Raw genomic sequence first — 23,236 nt, 5'->3', positions numbered from 1 at the left:
TTACACACAGCTCACTCTTTCGCTTACAACATTACAGCTGTTTATGGAGAGCTCTGAAGTCCCTGGCTGCATTGCAAGGCCCTCCTCAGCTTCATCTAGTTCCATGCTATTGAGTTCATTGCCATTTCGATAACTAGTTAAAGTCAGATCTTTCCCGTATAAAGCTGTTGAAGCCACGTTCAGACACTGGTTCTGCCGCAGTGCTGATTTTTTACTGGTCTTGTATTGGCAACGGATGTAATTGGAAAAAGCCCTGCGGTACGTCTTATTGAAGAGTGTGTATACGAGGGGATTAATCCCAGAGCAAACATACCCCACCCAAACAAACACGTCAAGGAGCTCACTCAAGAGGTCTTTATCGCAGGCTTCCTTGCAAAGGACAGACATGACATTAGTGATGAAAAATGGGCACCACATGATGAGGAACAAAAAGAAGACTATGCCTAGGACCTTGGAGGCTCTTCGCTCGTTGTTGATGGACTGCATAGTTCCTTTCCGAAAAAGCACTGCCTCCTTATTTACAGGAGAGTTCAAGTGAGATGCTCCCTCGTGATTGTGAAGCATTGAAATGTTCTCTGTGTTGTTTTCCTTCTTGAGGCAGTTTACGCTGCTCCTTCTCTGCTTGGGCACCTCTCCACACATGAACACCGTTGCCTGTCTCTGCAAAACCTGGACAGTCAGGCAATACGTGATCACCATGATGATGAGAGGGATGAAGAACGCCATGAAGGATCCAATGAGGACAAAGTTCTCATCGTTGAGGACACAGGTCCCATTTACGAACACTCTGGAGTCATCCTGCAAACCAATGACCGGAATGGGCATAGATATTCCTAGAAGAATGAGACCAAAAGAGAGACAGTTACCTCAACCCTCAGGACTCCAAAGAGGCAGCAGAAATGATGCAGGTCCTGCATGCATTCAGCCTGCTGCCTAAAGCTGTTCAAAAGAGAAGTCACTACTCCCAGATGGAAGGGAAAACCTCATGTACCGACACCCTGGGGAGCACAGCTCCTGGGCATACACACCCTGCCCCAGGAGCAAGGGCTGTGCTCCACAGCTGATGCAGTGAATGCAGCATAACTCTCATATCAAGTTCTTTTTCTATCGTCAATTATGATTTGTAGGTGTAGAAAAGGCAGTCATTACCCTGCTCTGTTCCAGCTGGCCACTCCATGCCTGCCAGCTTTGTGGGGGGTGGGTGGTGTGTTGAAATCACTGCCATAGAGTAGATAGTAGCAAACTTTAAAGGGGAAAAAAATACCAAAATGCAAAAGAATTACAGCTATGAAGATTTAGAAGTAAGTTTTAAAAAGAGATTAAAATAACCCTGGTAGAAAAATGGCTGCTGTTGAGATGATATCACAGACACATGGAAGAAAAACTCTGGGTCCTTATTGACTGTCTTGGCGTGAGCTCTCCAAGCTCTGTCTGCTCAGGCATTTCATCTACAAGCAGCATGAAACCGAGAAGCTCCACAGAGACAGTCTTGCTTGAATTCTTAAAGGTGGCAATTACACAGTCAAATGGAAGGGCTGCCTGATTCCTACCCTGCTATCTTGAATACAGGGCTAAAAGCTGGAATGACAGACAACGTGAGAGTAGAAAAGGTGTAGCTAAAATCGTCATCAGATCGACATGACGGTCTGCAACCAGAACCTCAGCTCCAAACCCTCTGGCTGAAAGGAAGAAAACTTTAAATTATACAATTATAATAGTAACTAGAGCACAGCTTCCAGCTACTCCTAAGCATTAAGCAGACTAATAAGCCTCAGGACTGCCAAGGCAGTTTTTCTTGTATCTTGGTGACATAACAGTTTTTACAGTTGTGGACTTAATGGCAGGCAAGTGAGATTTTGGATCCCTTTCCCTCTTCAGCATCAACCAGCACAGCTTTTATTTGTCCAGGGATTTCAGGACATGAGACCTTTCTGAAGCAGGAGTCCTGCATGGAGGGTCTCTGCAGACAGCTGCGTGTCTATGCAGCTTCATGCATGGGCAGAGCCCACAGCATGTCAAGCCCAGAGCATGACTGTCCAAGCCTGCACACAGTAGTCCTCACTCATGGCTACCTGCTGGCTTGTCTCTCACAGAGTGAAGGGATGGAAGGATGAAAGTATTTACAAAAGTTCTAATTCAGATGGATTTACATGTTTTTCAACACTGTTTTCCTCTAAGGAATGAATACACTGCTGCACGCATGCTCTATTCTACCTTGTGAAAGTCATCAGCAATTTACTGTGGGGATCGAAAGAAGAGGTAACAGAGGGCTCATGCCAGAGTACTGGATGTCATGCATACTGCATACTTGTCCTTTGACCTGTGGAGCTCACCAGGACAAACCCAAAGCCTTCCAAAGAAATCTGTCTAGAGGCAGCCCAAACCAAGAAAAGCAACAACGTATTTTGGAATAACACAACCTATGTGTACATGAGCACATGGAAATGACATGGTGGGCCAGACCTAATAAGACCATAACGGGCTTATCTAGCACAGTTTCTTGTCTCTGTCAGGTACCAGAAGTTTAGGACCATGGTACAAAATGGGGCAACTGTCAACATCATAGCTTAGAAAAATCCACAGCAGGAAGTTGCATCCACACCTCATTTTTAAAATAACCTTTGAGAGACCTGTCTTCAGTAAATCCTTGATCTCATTTATAACTCCACAGTACTCACTGGCCATCAGTACCACAACCTACCTGTTTGCCATGTGGACTAAGTATTTCTTGCTCATTTTAAATTTACTGCCAATAATTTCCTTTAACTCTGCTCCGTTCCTCTACTGTGAGAAAGTGAATAATCATTCTTTGGCCACCTTTTCTGTCTTCTCAGTGATTTTATAGACCTTTATCATCCCTGGTCTCTGACATTTCTTGTAGAACTGAAGGAATCTATTCTACTTAACTCTCTCCTCATGCCAAACTCATTTTACACCTTTGATTATATTTCTCTGTTTCTTTTCAAATTCCTCTCTGTCCTTTTAAAGAAAGGAAAAGAACTGCACATCCCAGCAGTTAGAGCAACAAAATGTCTTTTGTTCTGTCCTTCCCATCCTTCTCAGCTGTCCATGAGCACTCACTCTGCAGCCACATCTGTGGCCCTGGCCACATCCTTCCTTAGCTCCTTCACCTGAGAAATAACCAATGCTGAGCACACTGTTGTGTCTGGATTCCTTTTTTAGGGTTTCTGTGAACAGCACAGGTCCCAGAATTATTTCTGTGGGACTCTGAATTTCTTAACAAAAAGAGTAACATGCTAAAGAGATTAACTAGGACATTTTTCCCATTCCAACTAAGTGTTTTCCAGGATTCTAGAGAATACATCTGCCATTTGTCCTTACCATAAACCTATCATTTTCCAGTAATCTACTGAAGGAATTTCTTCTGAAAAGTAATGATTATAAATACCTTCTGTGGTTATAATATGCGTTTCCTTATCCCAAGTGATAGTTCCAAGATTCGGTCTTCTTTCTCTCTACATGCTGATGTTTATCGCCTTACCCTTGCCAAGGCAGTTGCCTCCTTTCTGAAATGTTAACCCCTGTACCTTGCCTGTTCCAAATCACTGTGACTGCAATAACCTTCATCCCATCAACCTCTATCGTCAGAGGTACCTTTCTAATGCCTTGGCTGCATCAAACCATAGACATTCAAGGGGTGGTGGGAGATGGACAGAGCAGTCTATACAAAGAAGAAATCTGAATTAAATCAATGACATTCCACTGGGATTACATCTGCATGGATAATTTTATGCTTTAGAGCCTTCTCTAACACATACTCCAAAATGGATAAAGGTTCATGAAGCAGTCATCATTGAATTTACTGTTACTGCTTTAGCCAAAGGAAATGAGATGAAGTTTAAAGCTACCTTCATGGTCACACACATAAAGTACATTTGGGAAGAATAACCTAGTTCTGGGATATGATGAATTGATTATACAAATCAAGAGCACTGATGGCAGCCTGTGTGAGCAAGAGATACTTCAGTTCTGGTGATGGGGGTAGCTGCTGAAAAATGTCCCTCATATCTCTCATAACAACGTGGGATTTCAAACTGAGAAAGCACAGAAGAGTGAGAGCTCTTTGCTCTCACTTTGCTCTTTCCTCCAATCCAGTAAAAATCCCATCATTAACAACAGTAGGAAGAAATGCCCTCAGAACTGCCAACATATTAGTTCAGCTGCCAGGTAGCCTACAGCACTGCTGAATGGGCAGCATCACCCTCATCTCAAATGTTTTCTTCTGCCTCATGCTTCTCCTTTATAACTCATTCTTTAATATCAGATTTAGTACTGATCCACCCCATAATCCAGTCCTAAAGGGAACTAAATCTGTTACACACCTTGGGCAACAGAGACTAACTCTACATCACCCCAGTAATGAGAAGTGAAATGTGGAAGGTCTCAGACACCCCAGAGAGACTTCCTTCATAGGGGATTACTGCATAACTGGTACTGCCATAATCCTAAAGGCACAAATACCTGCTTGCAGATGCACCTCACACTGGCCCTGATTTCAACAGGCTTACCCTGGTCAGTACGTGCTGTGCATCACACTAAGCATTCCTGTGGCACCTGAATGCCTACCCTACTTGAGTTCAGCTGTTTGAACAAGAGTGGAGAAGGCATTCAACTCCACTTGACTCAAGCAACCCACAGTACTAACACTGTGGTTGTAACTGTTCATAACTCAAGCACTAAGGTCAGTTGGTTAGCAAAAGACAAACTCACTACACCAGCACAAGGCTGGTGACTGCCAAATCAGGCAAGAGGCTCCAAAGCCTTCTGCTGTCCCACCTTACTGCTGTTCAATTCTCTGAGCCTCAGTGCAGAGCGTTTTGTGAGCTTTTGCCTTGCACTTGAGCTGACACTTCATCAGCAAGCGCCAGGCTGATTTAATGAGCTGCGGTCTCCAGCCCTGAAGGCATTTTCCAGTTGTGTCAAATAAGCCCTTCCAAGGCAGCAGTGAATTCCCAAAGAGAGGCAGTGTTGTTCCACAAACTCGCAAGGTAAAGCTTTATAAGCTTATTTCATATCACACTTTGCTCTTCAGAGCAAACTCAGTCCTCTTGCTTGTTGTTTGAACAGTGCCTAGGGAAACTGGTTTTGTCCCAGTAAGAAGAGCCAGCACCAGCCAGCAAGCCATGAACCAGTTTTCTGCTAGACTCAATACTGGGTGCACCCTTCTACCAGGCAACAGCTTGAGCAGGACATCGCTCTTCATGACAGCAGTTCACAAGAGAGATTAACGTGATTTTTTATTCTACTCCTCTCCTTTAGCTTCTCTCTGACAAAGCAGTGGGAAAGCAAGACAGAGAGATCGTCTGGATTACAAATCCAATTACAGTTGTTGTCCTAATTGCTTCTTGTTAGCTTTAAAGATGTTCTTAAGCCAGCAGAACAGTTCACCAAATGGGCTGAGATTGTGCTGTGGACACAGTAACAGATGCTCTTCACAGATTCTCAATTAATAAAACAAAACCCAAATGACTACAAATAAGGCTTTGTAAAACATTTACTAGCTTGCTCCAGAGAAAAAGACAGCTAAAAAGTCCAAATTGACATTCACAGAATTTAGACAAATTAAAAACAATGATGTTTTTGTGTTTAATATCTTGTTTTCTTCTGTGAAACCCATGAGACTGATAGATTACTGGAAAGATGCAGTCTTTGATGGTTATTTCTACTAAGAAAGGAAGTAATTTCCATTCTTTCTCACAACATTCTTGTCCAAGAAGATATTTAATTTCCTCAGGGACAACAACCTCACTAAAAGAAAATAGAGACATGTTTTACTCTTGGTTAACTTTGTCTTTCTATGCATGGGATTCTCAGAGCTGAATGCAGGAGGGGTCACATTTTGCTGCAGGTATGTTGGCTTGAGAATTCCAGGGATCATCTCTCCTGGTGTCAGCACTGGATTCAAAGTCTGCTGTGGTCCATGGCAAGGGCTCTGCTGATGCAGGTGGGCTTTGGACCTCACTACCATCCTGCTGGCACTTACACACAATTTAAAGAAAGAAAAAAAAAAAAAAGCACCAAAAAAAGCAGAGAGAGAGAACTATGTGCCAAACAAGTCTATCACTGCCACAAAAGCAGTCAACACTGCAAAACCAAGAACACTGCTGTCCATGCTGAATGTTTAAATATATATATTTAACCTCATATGTTTTATTATTATTACAAAATAACTGTGGGTTACAACATTAGAAGACATTCACCTGAATGTTGGCAGCTGCTGTAACTATGCATTAGCATTAAAGTCTGTTAGAGGAAATAAGAACTGACTCCCTTAATCCCCTCAGAAAAGGGAAAGGTAAACTAAGATGAATCTGTTTGGTTTCTTAACAGAAGCATCACACCAAGTGCCTGCACATTTCTCTAATAATAACTAACAGACAGCAAGAGGTAAACCCCAACAGACAGTAGCCTCCTGACTTGCATTGTGAAAGAAAAGGCACTGCTTTTGGGAAGCAAAGCTCCTCAGAGGCAAAGTGAAGAATGTGGGCTTTTGAATTGTTCAAAACCACAAAAATTCCATATATTCCCCATATGTCAGCAGACTACTTGCAGCTTGTTTCATGTGCTAAAACAGCAACAATGCACCTTCAGGGCTGGATTAAGTCTAGTTTTTGTCTAATAAAACAGCAGTGCCAGCCTTGTATTCGTTTAAAGTCACAGATAAAAGGGGGCTGAACTCTGAAGGATGTGCCTGTCCCCCAGTGAGCTCAACTGCAAACAGAGGAATGCAATTACTGACTGCACCTGAACAAGTTGCTGACCTTTACTTAAACCTCACGAGTGCCTCGAACAACCTGAGCCCAGATGGAAAACCAGCAAACGTCAGGAAAAGACCAAAGAAATAAATTATTTTCCCACCTGCCCTTTTATTTTTCTAAATTGCTTCTCTTGGTTTGCTCAGCCATGTGTTTCCAACAGTGCATTTGAACAAAGGGGGATGGTGCTCCTGTTCCTGCTCACAGCAGGGCTGAGCTTCCCCAAGAAATAGAACATGGATGCCTCAGTTCAGTAGCAGTAACCTCAAACAGGAGGCACTGGCATCTTCCTTATCCCTGGGACTGGATGTGATGGGAAGGTCAATCCATCTCTGTGCAAAACACTTCACAGACTGCCACCATCTTGCTGTCCCAGGTAAAACTTTTCACCGACATCTGCTGATAAAATCAAACCACTCCAGGCCCCCATGCCAGAAATCCCAAGGTAGCCCACTTCCTAGGAACTCAGCTTCTTATAACCTGATGACTCTTGCTGTTGTGAGATCAATGCCCCTTTGGGTAACCACCATACAAACACTCAGACAAAAGAAGGGCTTTGGAGAATGGGAAGCAGAGGCAGACAAAGCCTTTGTGCAATGCTTTTCTTCATAAAGCAAGTGCTTCTGTCTCACCCACCACCAGAAGACAGGCCTGAAAAGGTTTTAGGAGGCCCAACCTGCTCTACTACTCCACCAGAAGCAAGTAGCTTGGCTTAGAACCCTAACAACACCTCTCACTTGAGGCTAACAAAAACTATCAGGACCATCACCACTGCAGCACCTCTTCTAGCAGAAAGCAACACCCCTCGTGCACACAAGGGGAGACTTTCAGTCAAACATACACTGTCCCATGTCAGAGATAAAAAAAGGATAAATACATTACTACAGTTTTCTCTCAAATCTGGAGAGAAACAAAACGCTTCTAGGCACTGGTAACATGCAACCACTCTTCTCAGCAAAATCATTACTGTCTGTGTACCCAAGCTCATGCTCAGGAATTTGCAAGCACAGGGTGCCTGCCTAACCTCTGCTTGGCAGAGACGATGATCTTACCACTTCTTCCTTGTCTCAGGGTGATTAGCCACAAACAGAATGAGTCTGCTCGGTGGGAAAGGTTTGAGTAAAACCTTGGTAATGCATTTTTGACCCTCCCTTCGATGTCTTCTCTGTTAGCAGTGTGTTTTGGCCACTTTTTTTTCCATGAAATGCGTCTGAGGATTTGTTTGCTAACCAGGGCCTGATGCCCGTAAAGGAACTGACGTCTGTCTATCCCAAAACACAGTCTCTTGGGAGCAAGCATGTCTCATCAGCCAGCGTGGGAACAAATACATGCCTTGCTGAGAAAGTCACTGATGCCAAAGACACACCTATGGGCAGAAACTCAAATCAAAATGGTCTAAATGATCAAAATGATCTAAAACCATGACCCAGGGAGGCTATGTAAATTACTCCACCCGTCCTTTACCTCCATGTGTACAACCTGCTCTTAATCTGTTAGGACACTACAATTCCTCTTAAATACCAGTGGCAGCACTCCAAGCACGTTCCTCAAACTGTGTGTAATTTCCCACTGGGATGATCCCTGCTGAGATAGGGGAAGGTTTAATTGATAGCTGGAGGTTGCTAAGGGCATCTTTAGGGCATGTGGATGCTTAGGGCTACTCAGCCTGTGTGAAAGCAGAACACTCAGGGCGGAAGCAAAAAGATGTTAGACATAAGATCACTTAATCTGAGATGATATTTACTGATCCTTGTGAAACGGATCTTTCATACTTCTTTAAACAGATCTCCGAATAAAACAGTGAAGAAGAACTGAATAAAACAGTAGGAAGAATGCTAAAGGGGGATGTAAAATTCCTTTCTAAAGTTGGTTTATTCTATATAAAAACTCCGGATATCTTCCTGAAATCAAAATTACAATATTATTAGTGAGTCAGAGAGAGAATGAAAAGAAAAAAAAGTCCAATTTTAACACAAGACATATCATGGTATTACCATATTTCAACAGAGCATTTCCTTTTTGGCTATTTTTCTCTGTTTACAAATGAATGAAGAAAAACAAAAGACATTGTGTCTGCTTCTGGCATGGATACAAAGAGCAGAATTTAAAGGATGACTTTATCTCAGTCACTTATTAAGTAAACAGAATTTGCACTGTTACTATGTATATAAAAGCTGGAAAACTGGTAGCAAGGGTAATTTTGTCAGTCTCTGGTAAATGACCAAACTTTGAACTTTCTGGGAAGCAGAGAAAACCCCCTTTTGTGCCAGCAGGCACACAGCTGGCCCATGAGAAGTTTCAGAATTAAAAGGTTTGACTTATTTTCATACCGGAAACAATGTGTGTGCAGCCTTCCACATCACTGAAGTTCTTTCATTCGCTTAGAACCATAAAACACACAGAATCACAAACTACTTAGAATTGGAAGGGATCTTAAAGACCATCTAGTTCCAACCTCCCTGATGTGTCAGGGTTGGGATATTTCCAAAGTGATTTTTTTTTATATTAATAATACCAAGTTAACATTTTCACAGAATCACAAGGTTGGAAAAGACCTTTGAAGATCATCAAGTCCAACCATTCCCATCCTAAGCTAAACCAGATCCCTAAGTACCTCATCTACCCTTTTTTTGAAAACATCCAGGGAAAGTGACTCAACCACCTCCCTGGGCAGCCTGTTCCAGGCCCTGACAACGCTTTCAGTAATTTTTTTTTTTTTTTATATCTAATCTAGATCTAATAGAGATGTAGATCTAATCTAGATCTCCTGTATTAAACAACGTTTGACTTGCTCCTCAACACTACTGCTGAGACCTGCATGGGGATCTCCTCTCTCCATCAGGGTAGCTCAAGACCACCTTCCTCAGGACAGGATCTAAGGGGTCCAGTGAGATGCTTAAGTCCACATTATCAGTGGAAACCTTTGCACTTGCAACTGTGCAAAGTCTGATGTCTTAAAACAACATCAAGATCCTGCCAGCAAGCTCACATCCAGAATTTATTTTCATTTTCAATTGTGTGGATATTTCTGTTGCCCACATTTCCATTTCCAGCCTCAGCGCAGTGCTATCTGTCACAAACCTCATTTTTACAAAACCAGCAGTTCACAGCACCCTTTTTTTTTTGTAACTGAAAACAAGAAGTCTTGCTCAGGTCACATTTGCTAAAACACAGGACAACTGGCTGTGATATACTTTCATCTGGAACAGAAAGGGCTTTGGAAAAGACCCATTCATAAAGCAATTGTCATCAGACAGGAAGATTCTCTTATGTTCCTCTGCTTAAAAACCTAATAATAGTTTTAGGTTTCCACAACCAGCTCAATTAACAGCTCAATGAGCAAAGAACCTCTAGTATGTATTTTGCTGTCAGCATTAACATTTCAGGAAAACGGATTGCTACTAAACTAACACAGATTACAGGCTTTTTACTTCCTATTTAAAATTCAGATTCAGGAACTGAATTCAGGATTCTTTCCATGGATCCATGTAAAAAGTTTCTTCAGCCCAACCAAAGCAGGATTTAGAAAATGCAAACTGACCAGTCTGCACTTAAGTGCTGCTTTGACTTTGATACCTAATCGAGTAAAGATGGCCTTCACAAATGTCAAATAGCTAAGAGCCAGAACACAGCAACTTTGGGTGAGTTTTCTTCACTCCATGTTAAATTTATTCCCACGTCTGTAATATTTCTAAATTCATTTATGAAGTAAAACCAGTTATACTAAAATAAGCTAGACACATACCAAGAGTACTTTTCTTTCTCCATTTCACACAACTTTCTGGAGAAAGCACAAGTAAATGGGTAATCACTACCATATGTACTGGGGAGGGTAGAAATTCAACAGCATTTCAGTGCCCTGAACAGGCTCTCTAAGGAGTATCGATTCTGCCTGTATGTTCAAAACAAAAAAGGGATGCAAGCAAAGACTTCCCTGGGCTAGCTGCCTCTGCATCAAAGAGATCAAGCAGAACATAAAGAAAGCCCAGACATGCCATACACCCTCTCGCTATGATCCCAGCAAAGGAGGGCATGCAGGTACAGCTGTAACACATCTCCCTTCCCAGGCTGGGGAGGGAAGCTTTCTGCAGCAATCCCCCAAAGCACTGCAAACATCCCACTGAGTGACTGGTCACAGCTTCCTCCTAAAGGTGCTTGGATGCTGGGGAACGCATGCGGCACCTATTGGCTTTTGAGGGTTGATGAGCCATGTGCCTGCAAAACAGAACCGCCATTCTAGCTCATTTCCAAGCTATTTCACTTAGTGTTCATTATTTCACCTGTTTCACATCCTATTATAAACACAGACCTGTTAAACATCACCCGAGCAAGCTGGCTTGTGCATTCATTCACCTCTAGCCAAAATTTCTAAGGACGTGTCTGCAGTATGCAAGGCAGCACAGGCAGCTTAGCTCCAGAAATGGAAGAAGAGTCTTATTGCCCAGGTTTTGCGTGTGCCACTTACTGCTGTTGGCAGATATGGACAGCTTTGCTGGGGCTGGGGGAGGTATCCCAGCTGCTCCCTCTGTGTTACAGTGCAACACAAGGCACAGATTCTGTGCCAGCTCTGACCTGTCCGTGCACATCGAGCTCAAGCATTCTGGACATGAAGCTATTTGCATGTGACTGCTTACATACTGAATTCAGCAGCCTTCTTTCCTATGCCAAAGAAGCGACACAGAGACTTTAAAATAATAATAAAAAAATCTTAATTGATTAAACCAAATCCAATTTCACTGTGGATTGTATTACCTAGAGTAACTGTAGGAGGCCTGTGGCACATGAGAAGTGGTTTATAACAGATATTCTTGTTAGAGAGAAGGTATATTTCCCCTGTTTTATTTTCTTTTTTTCCACAGCCTTTTTCCATGGCAAGCTTCTTTGAAAGTGGCCCTTGCAGCACCTAGACATCCAGTATCACAGTACACTTCTAAAGCAGACAAAACCCGAGAGAAGTTCAAGCACCTGAAACATGTTTTTCCTTGCAGTACAGTGCTTTATAGAAGAAAATTTAAGCATTAAATCTTTGTAAGACTGAATTTTATTCAAGGAAAAAAGGCAATACAACAGAGGGAAGTGGTCATACAATTCTTCTGACCCTGCCCCAAATGTCTATCTTATAAAGCACACTGAAAGAATTCCCCCCAAATTATTTTCTTCTCATAATTCCTGACGTTACAGAATCATCTTGCTATCATTTTTCCTTTTCTTTCTTATTTTACTGCTACTTTATATGTCCCTTTTTATCAAAGTGATAGAAAAAGTCTTATTTTATGTCTATCCCCCATTTACTACAACTTCAAGCTTGCCAGTTCAGTACTAGCAGCAAAACCCAACTGTGGCAGAGTACAGTATAGGCTATCAAGCCTGCAGAAGAGCAGTAAATACCTTGCTGTTAGCCTGCCTTCAATTCTGTGCTGCTTCACTTAAACTGCTACCCAAATTTGAGCTAGTTTAACTGCAGCAGCAGCAGTGTAGACACGTCGTTTGTACCGCCTGGGTTTTCCTTCCAGAGTCTTTGCTAATACTATTTTCTGCTGTTTACACAGCAGTTTTATAGTACCATTTGTCTGCATTACTGCTGTTATCGGCGTATTGATATGTACGCAGCAGCAATGCTTCAGCCTTGGAAGTGGTGGTATTCTGAAAAATGACTACTTATTTTGGTCACTGACCAACCCCAATGAAAGATTCCTGTTTCCCAGTAATCATTTATTATATTCAAGCATGCAGGCCAGGTAAATTAATTTGAGTATCCTCTTAAAAGTCCTAGATGAAAATTGGAGTAACGCTATCATTCATTAAGACACGGTTAAGATCGTGAGCCGCATTGCTTACCTATGGATATGGTCCAAACTGCAGCAATTTTCATAATAGCCTTGGTGCGGGAATTGAAGCGGCTGTGCTCAATGGGATTGCGTATTGCTACATACCGATCAAGAGAGATGGCACAGAGATGCATAATAGATGCAGTTGAAAAGAGCACATCTAGGGAAATCCATATAGGGCACAACTGTTTAGGCAAAGGCCAAGCATAATCTGAAACATAGAGAGAAAAGAAATGAAAGGAAAAAAGAAAAGGAAATAATTTGGGAACCTAGGCCATCATTTCTAAGAAACTGTTGGGATAGTGTAACTCTACGGTACCAGGAAGGGGCATGTGCATGAGGAGTGGGCAAAGAACCCTCTGGCAGGACCTCTGCCCAGGCAGTCCCTGGCTACAGACACCCCATAAACCTATGGCCAGTTCCCACTCATCTCTTTCCCATGACCGATAGCTAAAAGCAAAGAAACATTAATTTGGCAGTGCCTCAAAGTGACCATTCTAGCTCTCTTCCTCTCACTTAACCTTTCCCCTCTATCTTTACAAAATCAAATATTACATTCATTTCTAATTGCTTCATTGCATTCTTTTTATGGATTGCACAGCACTGTGTGACATTAACTTCACTCAGATCCTTCCTAAAGCTCTCTTGATGTGTACTTCTTAGTTTCTGTCTGCTGAGGAAAAAGGGTAGCAGGCAGTTTGCCTGCACAGCCTAACAACTAGCTAAATGACACTGCTTCAACTTAAATATTCTTCCCAGGCAATGTGCCTTAATACTTGCCTCCTCACAGAGCAGCTGGGATTGAGTGGTTGAAATGGGAAAACTGTTCTGAAGGAAGGCAGAGCTGAGTATTTTCCTTTACAGAAACAAGTAAGCCAGCAAACTGAACAGACTCGATAGTGATGTCTGACAGCAGCTGGCACACAGCTAATGTGAGTGTCTGCATTTATTAATCAGTTTACTCAGTGCTAAAGTACAGCTCGAGAATAAAAGTGACCCAGAAAGATCCTCAAGGGGCACTGGTATTTAAATTAAAGCTCAGAGAAAATTGATTTGTAAATGATACTCCCATGTTAAAGCCCAGAATGGATTACACAAGATCAATAACATGTCCTGCCAAGCTCTGAGCTTCTAACATACTTATCAAACCAAATCAACAGTATCTATAGCAGCTGAAAACATGAGAGACTTCATAATAGCTGAATAATGAGATATACTTGTATTTTCATTCAGAACATGGATATCTGTATCAATCTTGAAATTCACCCCAAGGATCAGAAACATCACTCTGCCAAATCAATGTTACATCAAGAACGATGCAGCTCTGTCTTACTGATCTCGAACGGAAAGGGAGAAACATTAGTCTCAGAAAGCATATTTGGAAACAAATTACCCAGCTAAGAGAGACCCAGGATACCTTACATGCCAAAACCCGAGATGAACTGAACCAGAGCAAATTCTTACGATTCAAGGAATGGTTCACAATGAGCATGGCAGAACGAGATGGACACATTAGCTCATTTTACTAGTGGGAAACCCACAGAAGAAATGTTAAGTAACTCACAAAACCCACATAACAGGACCTCGGCTCTGGGGCAAGAGAGATAAATCACTTATTTCAGCAAGTTTGCACCACCCTGGCTAGACGGACTGTAAGTGGATTGAAATCCAAAGCAGCAAGCATTTCAGAGGTGCTTTTCAAAGGAAACTAAATAAAACACTTTGTGGCTGGAGCATCTTTACTTTAAAAGGCACCTCTGCTGTACAAATGAATTGAACTTGGTTAAATTATGACTCAGGCCCTTTATGAAGTTATGATCAAAATCTGTGCCTCCTGTTCCCATTCACACTTTGTAATAGCTTAGGACATCGTTGCCATCAACCTGCAATTGAGCTCGGTGCTCCAGCTAAGTACACCTCATTGCTTTAATGACGCTTCAGCAGATGCTCCAGGGAAGAACAAGTCTGATCTCCTTCAAGTGGTACCCTGCTCCCTGTAGAGCCCCAGGCTTTTGCTGTCAGCCCAAGATAAAACACATTCAGCCACTATTTATCCCTCGCTAGTTCCTCCTCTGAGTTACTAGGGCCAGCTTTCTGATATAGGCTTAAACGAGCTGTGAGTACAAGACCTGGAGAAAAGCCCTGGGAAGCGTGTCCTGATGAATGAAGCAGTCCCTGTGAACATGCGTGGGGAGATCGTGACTGTGCAGCAGCCTCAGCGCAGAGGGATGGCTACTCCCTGCACCAGGCAGCCAGACGGCCAGGAAGTCTCTCCCATCTCCAGAAAGGGACTCCAGGCCTCCAGGCTCCCGGCGGGTGGGAGCATCTCCAATCTGATCTATGGCACCACAGCGGGTACAATCTGATTCTTGACATTTGCTAGACCTGGAAGAGGTTTCTACAGCAACCACCTTTTCAGTATTATTGAATGATGAATAGCCTCTCTTCTTCCTTGGAGCTACCCGAATACTCCCCATGACTGATTCCCCCCTGGAAGAACTTCTGCTATTGATGTGAGCCAGGCAGCAGAATTACAGCCTAAAAATTAGCAGAAGCAAAAGTGACAGTAAGGGTCATTACATAAATGACAGAAATACATGACAGAAACGACAGATACACCCATGGTGTGAGGTAAGTTGGGTGCTGCCTGCTGTCAGCCCCAGCTCTGCAGGAACCACAGCCACGAATGTATCAAAGTAATGCTGCCCAGAATTACTGCCCAGGCAAACTGTCAGGATGTCTTTAAAGATAAAGGTGATATGAGAGCCCTCCTAATGGCTAATCCTTTTAGTCTTACTATCCCAAGGCACTCTGTTTTGCTTCTAGCTGAAAAGGCAGTTACACAAGGAGACATTTTACTCTAACAGGAAGTTTCCTAAAATGATCTGCTATGTCACTCTGGAAATGTGTAGAATGGCAGCTTGTCACATGTGACTATACTTTGGTAGGAAGGGCACTGTATATATCTTATCTCTAAATGCGATTACTTTTAAGGAAGCGTGGTGCGAGCATCTGAAAAACACCTACACAGCCAGTAGAGCCAGTAATTTGTACAAAAAGAAAACTGTATTTCATTTCTCTTTTGAATAAATGGAGAAAACATGGGAGATGTGCCCTGTAACTGTGCCAAGATGCAAACAAGGATTAAAAACCCAATTTTGTTAATGATATTATACATCTAAAACAATCTTATCCTCAGAAATACTCTGTCTGCAGAAGGTAATATTTCTCTAATTTGTTCTATTTTTTCCCCCTTTAATACACAAAGAATAGCAACTAGCATATATTTAGAAGTGCAGATGACAATGAAATAAATCCTTGGACCGCAGCATTTCTAAGCTTTAGCAATTGTATTTCCAATGAAAAGCTTGCGTCTCAGTCCAAATTTGGCTCCAGAAAGAATGAAATTAAACACCTGGGTAAGCAAAAAACAAATTCTTTGTAAGAAACTCTGGGTTTTGTACCTTGAATTAATCTGTGCCCTTAAAATCAGTCAGATATTTAATGTACCAGCTGGAAGACCAGATAGGAGAGTGCTGAAGGGAATTAGGTGAATCCAGGAGGTCAGAACAAAAGGCACTATTTCTTTACCCAGAATGAAATCAAATTGTGTATTTTTTTTTGCCTCCAGATATTTTATGGATGCTAAAAGTTTACACTGGACAAATTCATAGAGAAAAGTTTATAGAAGGTTATTGGAATGACATTGGTTTCAGATAGCTAAACTTCTGGCTAACTTCTTTCTGGAAAAAAAAACCCCAGGCTGCCCAGAGAGGTGGTGGATGCCCCATCCCTGGAGGTGTTCAAGGCCAGGTTGGACGGGGCCCTGGGAAGCCTTATCTATATCATGCGTGGAGGTTGGTGGCCCTGCCTGTGGCAGGGAGGTTGGAACTCTGTGACCCTTGGGGTCCCTTCCAACCCAGACTATTCTATGTTTCTGTAGAACACCTGTGTATATCGCTTCAGCCTCTAAGGCTGAATAGCATCACCTGGAACCTGAGATGCTGTCATTCTTCATGGAAAACATGGGTAAAACACTCATATTTATCCAGAACTCATGGTCCATAGGTGGGATTTCATCTGTGCTGGGATGAAAAAGAAAACCACAGTTCTTGTGTGTCATTGAGCAGCTGAGATGGGCACAAACTGTTGGCAGCAAAATACAGAAACTCAAAAGCATTTTGGCAAAGACACAGACCATCTCTCTGTGTAGCTAATTTGCTGTCGGATGAGAGTTCCCTTAAATTTTTTCTGCTTTCCATCAAGAAAGATGGCAACAATGAAACTTAATCACTTTTGTCAGAGGTTTTATGCATATAGGTTAAGGAGTGTTATACAACACTCTTATTATGGTCATTGTGAAGTTCACTGCATAAGAGTCAAAGTTACCAGCCAACACAGCAAACAGAAGCAGAATGAATTCTATTGAATAATAAAACAGAATTACTCCAGATTGTAGGAGAATGGCTGAACTGAAAAAACCCAACCAAACAGAGTATTAGAACCTGTGGCTGAAAAGAAACTCTGAGATTCCAGAATAGATAAAGGCTGGCTGATATGAACCCTTTCCTTCTCCCCAAGGCCTCGAACAAAATCTCATGAGCTTTACCCATTTTTTTTTGTGCTAAACTGGAGCAGACAGAAGTTGTGTGTACATGTAAAAGCAAACACACATCACACTACAATGTACTATATGTCAATCTCTAAAAAATACTATTGCCTATACGTATTGCTTAGGCATATACTACTCCTGTAGCACAGTCTGTCCCAGGATTCCTCCTGGGAACATGCAGTATAACACCCGGGGGACTTTTGGAATAAGAGCGACAAAATACCTGCTTCCACCACAGTAAAGTGAGGAGTTATGTAAAATTCATCCCTGTAGCTTCAGAAATTTTTCATGGCAAACTCACAGTATGCTGCAGCAATCATTTCTTTTCCAGCCACGAACAGGAATTTGGAAAAGGCTTCAGAACACATTTGTTGTGTTTAGCCAGTGCTTTGTATCGAATGGGATGTATTAAAGGAAAAAAACCCCACATCAAAGCCAGGAAAAAAATCAACAGAGCTGAGAGGTGCGGAGTAAGAACTAGAGATGGTTATCTGTTCAATTACAGCCTCCTTTAATGTTGTTCATTGGCTTGGCCAAAAACTAAAACACACGTAACATTTTTCCATTTGGGGTTCAAATAGTTCCTGTATTTACCTTTTGCTTTAATCACTAGCAGGCCTTGGAAAAAAACAAAATGAGCTAGAACTGGTAGGAAATCCTTATGGTTGAGTGAATCTTAATCCCAATACAAAGCAGTGTCCCAGCACAAGCTGGAAACACCTCTCGATCATCCTCTAGATGCCACAGATCTGTTCGAGGGCTTGTACTGATCTACTGGTCTGTGTAGTGCTCTGACTTTTGGAAAGATTAATGACAAAAATCCAGGAGATGCCTCACCTAATTCCATAAGAAACGAAGATATGGCCTTTCAAAAGGAGAAGAAGAGTGCAACACTCAATAACGGCGTTTGCTCAGGGTTCCTTGCTCTAACTCAGAGCAGGATGCAGACAATGGGAAACAGCAACCCAGAAGGCATACTCAAAAGCTGTCAATTGTTGGTAGATTTTGCAATTTTTCAAGATTATTTCACATATTCCAGGGAAATCCACTGTTTGTGCTGTGGAAAAAAGCCTCCCCTTGCCCACTGTAAACAGTCTTTTCACCTCTGTTGCACCATTACCATATTGCAACCTGATACAAACCAGACTTCCCAGCATTCACTTTAAAGTTTCGTAGCTGCCACAGGCTTTACAAAAATAGAAAGCAATTACATACAGTTTTAAACATTACTGCATTGCATTATTTCCAAGGGAAGGAAAGAATTTAAATGGTTTGCTCTCTCTTATCTAGGAAGTAAAGTATTTCTTAGCCTGAAATACCACATCAATAAGCGTAAAGCTACGTATCTCTTTCTTTGCTAATTTATTTCCTTCAGGTTTACACAGACAAATGACTCAGAGACATCCATATCACCCTGAGTCACACCACCAAGAGTGCTGAAGATCTCTGCCATGCCTGAGAAGTACAGAACTTCTCGCCTGACCCCCCCTCCCCGCTCCCCTGCAGTCCTCAGTGATTACTGGCACGTCCACAGAAGCGATCACGTGCGTGCAGCCAAGCTTCCTGGCTAGAGGAACAGCTGGTCTCAAGGGCAGCACTGCCAATGCTTCTGATTTTATCATCAATAGAGTGGAATGTCATGTTTTTCTGACTTATTGAACTCCAGGGTGCTGGGTTACGTGAGAAATTGAGTTAGGTTCTTTTCTAGCCTGTATTTTTCTAGAGGAAAAAAAGGCTATCCTAAAGCTATCTGGAGCCTTTAAATACCACATATTCCAGCACAACTGAGAACAAGGGCATAACCTACACACAAAGAATGAAGATGCCTTTTAGGAGAAGGACTAGATATCTGATCCTTAGAGGTCCCTTCCAACCCAAACCCCTCTGTGATTCTGTGACAGCGTTCTTGAACGCTGCAAATCCAAAAAGGCTTGAAAGTCCCAACAGATGCTCAGCAGAGGATGGGTTCTAATGTGATATGATGGCTAAGAGGGTGGATGAGACCACCAAGAAAAGGAAGGTGACACTGTTTCCAGACATGGTGTTGGTGAGACCACTGCTGACACCCTACAACTGACTTGAACCTCTGCACCTGGAAGATGTTATTTTGCATAGTGCAACACCACACAACTTGAGTCTGTGCCACTGATCACACCCAGAATCAGCCATGGCAACTTTCCTGAGCTTTCGGAGCTATTAATTTTCCTTTTGTGGAGCCATCAGCATGTCACAAGTGGCCCTGGGGCAGGGAACAGCAGGCAATGGGCACAGAACGGTGTGGTCTCTTTCAAAATTCCCCCACCATCAAAGGAAATTCTGGTGGAGCTGGATGTGCCTCCAAAGATTTTTTGGTTCACAAGCCTGTATTTTATGTCAAACTAAACAATTGTACCCATTATGCTATTTTTAAAGAATTAAAAAAAAAAACCCAACTGTGCTAGATTTTGCTTTCTATCCAGCCTGGAAATGACTTCAAGTATTGACCAGACTTACAAGAAAGAAGAAAATTTAAGTCAGAATGGATGTAATTATCTGCTCTGAGAAAGGTTGCTTGAATATCACTGAAGTGCAGGGAGCCAGTTTCATTGCACACTATACTTAAAACAGCCCTGCTAATAAAGTGGGATGCTTGCTAAGAAGAAAATGTAGAGAACAGTGTTGCCATCCCCAAGGCATCTCTTCTCTTAGGGAAATATCAAATTATTCTGGTGTGGTCTGTCATTCCATGAATCCATATGTTACATTCATCTTTTCATTTACTGGCAGAGACTATTACTCTGTTTGAAGTCAGAGGAGAAATTTCTAGGCTCAGTAATGCTCTTTACTCACAGTTTAAGCATCTGCAGATTTTTACATGGAGTGATAAGGACATTCAACAGGGCAACGGTACAATTAATTGAATTGTATCATCAATTTCATATAAGGTGTTCATGTAAAGAGATATGATCTCTTCACATGATTCTGAAATGTCATGTCTTCATAACATTTTATCTAAAGGAAAGCACAGTCTAGTAAAATATATACACCAGTAAACATTTTCTTTATACTGATGTTCTGTATTTCAGGACAATGGTAGAACAGTGGTCTTTCCTTTAATTTCCTTCATTCGGATTCTGGATCAGCCTTTACCTGTTATTCAAACACCTAATACAACAGTTGAACCAACACCACACCGGAAAATAAGCCCATGAGCAAACACAGACCCAAAATGAATACCTTCTAAATGCAAAAATATAAATATTTTCAAAAAACCTGTTTCATAACAAAGCATGCAAACATGTGACAGTAACAGGTGGTTTCCCTATTTTTGATCAAACTGGGAAAGTTCCATTGTCACAAGAAATAGCTGCCAAAACATACAGATCATTTGAGGAAACTAAAATTCAGAACTGAAAATGGTGTGGCATTATTCAGATTACAGCTGGCTGCTGAGCAGTTACCTTAGTTGGAACAAAGAAGCCATCTGCTCAAACCCAGAGATTCTAATATCAAATCAAGTTTAAGCTATTGCTTTACCCTAGGACTGGCTTCAGTTTGATTTCAGCATAACTCAGGGGCAGTTCAGATGCCTGCCCATCCTAACATCTGTCTGGGACCCTACCTGGGATTAATCTTTCCCAGCTCAGGCTCCCTCCTGGCAATGTAGCAGAACAAACGACAGTCCTTCTCCCAGTGAAGGGCTGGGATAATGGTAGATCTGACCCGAAGGTGTTAAAACCAAAGTTGTGATAAGTATTTGTAATGTTATTTAAACTTACCTCGACCCATGAGCCTTTCATTATATTTTTCTCTCCCTTGTCCAGCTGAGGAGGGCAGTGATAGAGCAGCTTTGGTGGGCAGCTGGCCTCCAGCCAGGGTGAAACCACCACACTGTACAGTGCACCTTCCTCAAGAGCAGGAAAGCTGGTAGGGACAGTGTCTGACTGAATTTTCTGACAATCGACTGACTGAACTTCATGCCAGTGTGGGTCACAGTCTACTTGTCTGATGAGGTTAAAAGCTAGTCTAAGCAGTCAGTGAGACTGATAATGGCAAGAAATCACTTCAAGCAAGGGAAACAAGCCATATGTTGGTGACATTCACAGATGCTTATTTCCACTTCTGCTATTTCTCAGAGCAGATGACTTGCAAAATGCTTAGCTTCCTCCAAGCTGATGGGCATCTCTGGTTCTTCATGACCATACAGGTTAAAAATGCCAGCATGGGGGTGCTCCACAGAAGACACTGTAAAAGCAATTATTTGGTGGTTGCCAAGAAGGCTGGAAATTCTGCTCCATATCCTTGAGTGCCATCTACTGTCCACCTGCCACTGAACACCTTAGATGCAAACCTCTGGCTTGCAACTCGCCCCTGCCACCGTGCCCAGGCTGCTTCTGACCAGGAACAGCTACATCTTTCACCACAGAAGTGTCAGGCTGGAGGTTGTCGCATTGGAAACTGCCACCGTGGGAGTCTGAAAGGTGACAGAACAGCACCTTCAATGGCTTTCTCAAAGAAGTAATTTGCTAATGAACACTAATACATAGGCAGTAATGCCATGGAAACCTGAACATGTGAGCAAGTGCTACTGTTTTCTACGAGTTCAATGGTGACCGAGTGCCAACTCAGCATAGTAACCTGTGCACTTGCAACCTGCCCCAAATACAAGGCAATGCAATGAAGAATCACTGTCCTTCCCTGAAACAGGAGTGGAACAGAATCCATACAGTACCTAAACAAGATTCAAATATTTAATTAAATCATTTTAATAGTAATCTAGAAAATGCAGGTATTGCTAACCAGTGCTATGCTTTATAGGAGTAACCTACTGTACCTTGCAAACAACTCCCAGATTGCACCCAGAAATGTAGAGTTATCCACCAGGATTCTTATAGTGGTACAACAAGGCTAATAATAGCTGGGAGAATTTGGCTGATAACTTTCTTTTCACTGAGGAATAAGACGTAAAATTGAGATGAAGCAAACAAGTGTGGCTAAACTAGACCAAGTTACTTAACTGCTTGAACTCTTCACAATACTTGAAAAATAACATTTCAGTAGCCTTTATCTTCCAGTACAATGATTCATAGTCCAGAGTCCCCTTCTCTCCACAGTCAGCATTAATTATCCAGCTGTCTCTCCCCACTTCTTCCCAAAATACTTGGATGTTTCCCCATTTTGCCAGGCCATAGGAACCCTAGAAGCTGCTTTCACAGGGCTAGAAAATAACTTTCCACAGCAGGACTAGGTCTGGAAGCTTCATTGGCAGATAAGCCAGACAGTGTGGTGCATCCTGGCAAGCCCATTTCTCTGTCAGCAACACAGGGGGCCAGCAGCCCTGGGCAGCCCAGACACTGCAGGACACAGACGTGCAAGTAGAGAGCCCCTGGTGTGATCTGCTTCACCTCAAGAAAGTACAAACTTTAAATGTTCATGTTTAACTGAGCCCCTTTGCAGGGAAGTATGGTCAGAATCACAGTAAGCCTTGGAGGGATGAAAGCCTATGGACTTCATCTTGGCACGTTGTGGTATTTCTCCCTCCCTCCTCTGCAGAGGCCTGCAGGCTAATCCTGTCCTCAGCCCCTGAGCAGCCAAGAGACTCAACTCCTGTCCCTCCCATCAGATTTGATGCATCCAGCCTAGCTGGGAAACAGCCTCCCATCTGGGTATAACACTCTGAGAACACTGACTCGTTCCAAGCCTCCTTGACATGAACAGGTCAGGTCACCCTGCCAGCAGCATCCAAAGCAACCCTGGGAAATCTGGAGCCTGGGAAAGCTGCGTGTGGCCAAAGCTGTTCTGTACCCTTTGAGAAACATGGGGCTTCTATAGCCCTGGCCACCCCAACCAGCCTGATGCAGCGTGATTTGAAACCAGCCCTTTACTCCAAGCAACCAATTTGTTATTCAGTGTGACAGCCCAGCTTGTGAAGACACACAACACAATGTTAAGGACTTGCATTATCATAAACATTTTATACGCAGCTTGTCACTAATTAAAACTGCTCACTACTAGCAGAGTCTACTATAAAAGACTTGACG

General features: G+C 42.5%; 1 protein-coding gene across 1 annotated transcript in view; it reads right to left on the bottom strand.

Annotated features, from left to right (window-relative positions):
• The window catches only part of HTR2C (5-hydroxytryptamine receptor 2C), a gene marked incomplete at both ends in the record, with an annotated part of 41,498 nt that continues 18,262 nt past the window's right edge, over nucleotides 1-23,236 (bottom strand). Inside the window, 2 exons of the mRNA XM_084269163.1 lie at nucleotides 1-833; nucleotides 12,615-12,815. Of these exons, the coding sequence (XP_084125289.1) occupies nucleotides 1-833; nucleotides 12,615-12,815 (1,034 nt within the window). The remainder of the gene's footprint in view (nucleotides 834-12,614; nucleotides 12,816-23,236) is intronic.

Source organism: Gallinula chloropus, assembly GCF_964237585.1.
Source record: "Gallinula chloropus genome assembly, chromosome: 11".
NCBI classification, from domain to species: Eukaryota; Metazoa; Chordata; class Aves; order Gruiformes; family Rallidae; genus Gallinula; species Gallinula chloropus.
This window is presented reverse-complemented; position numbering and strand designations above follow the sequence as displayed.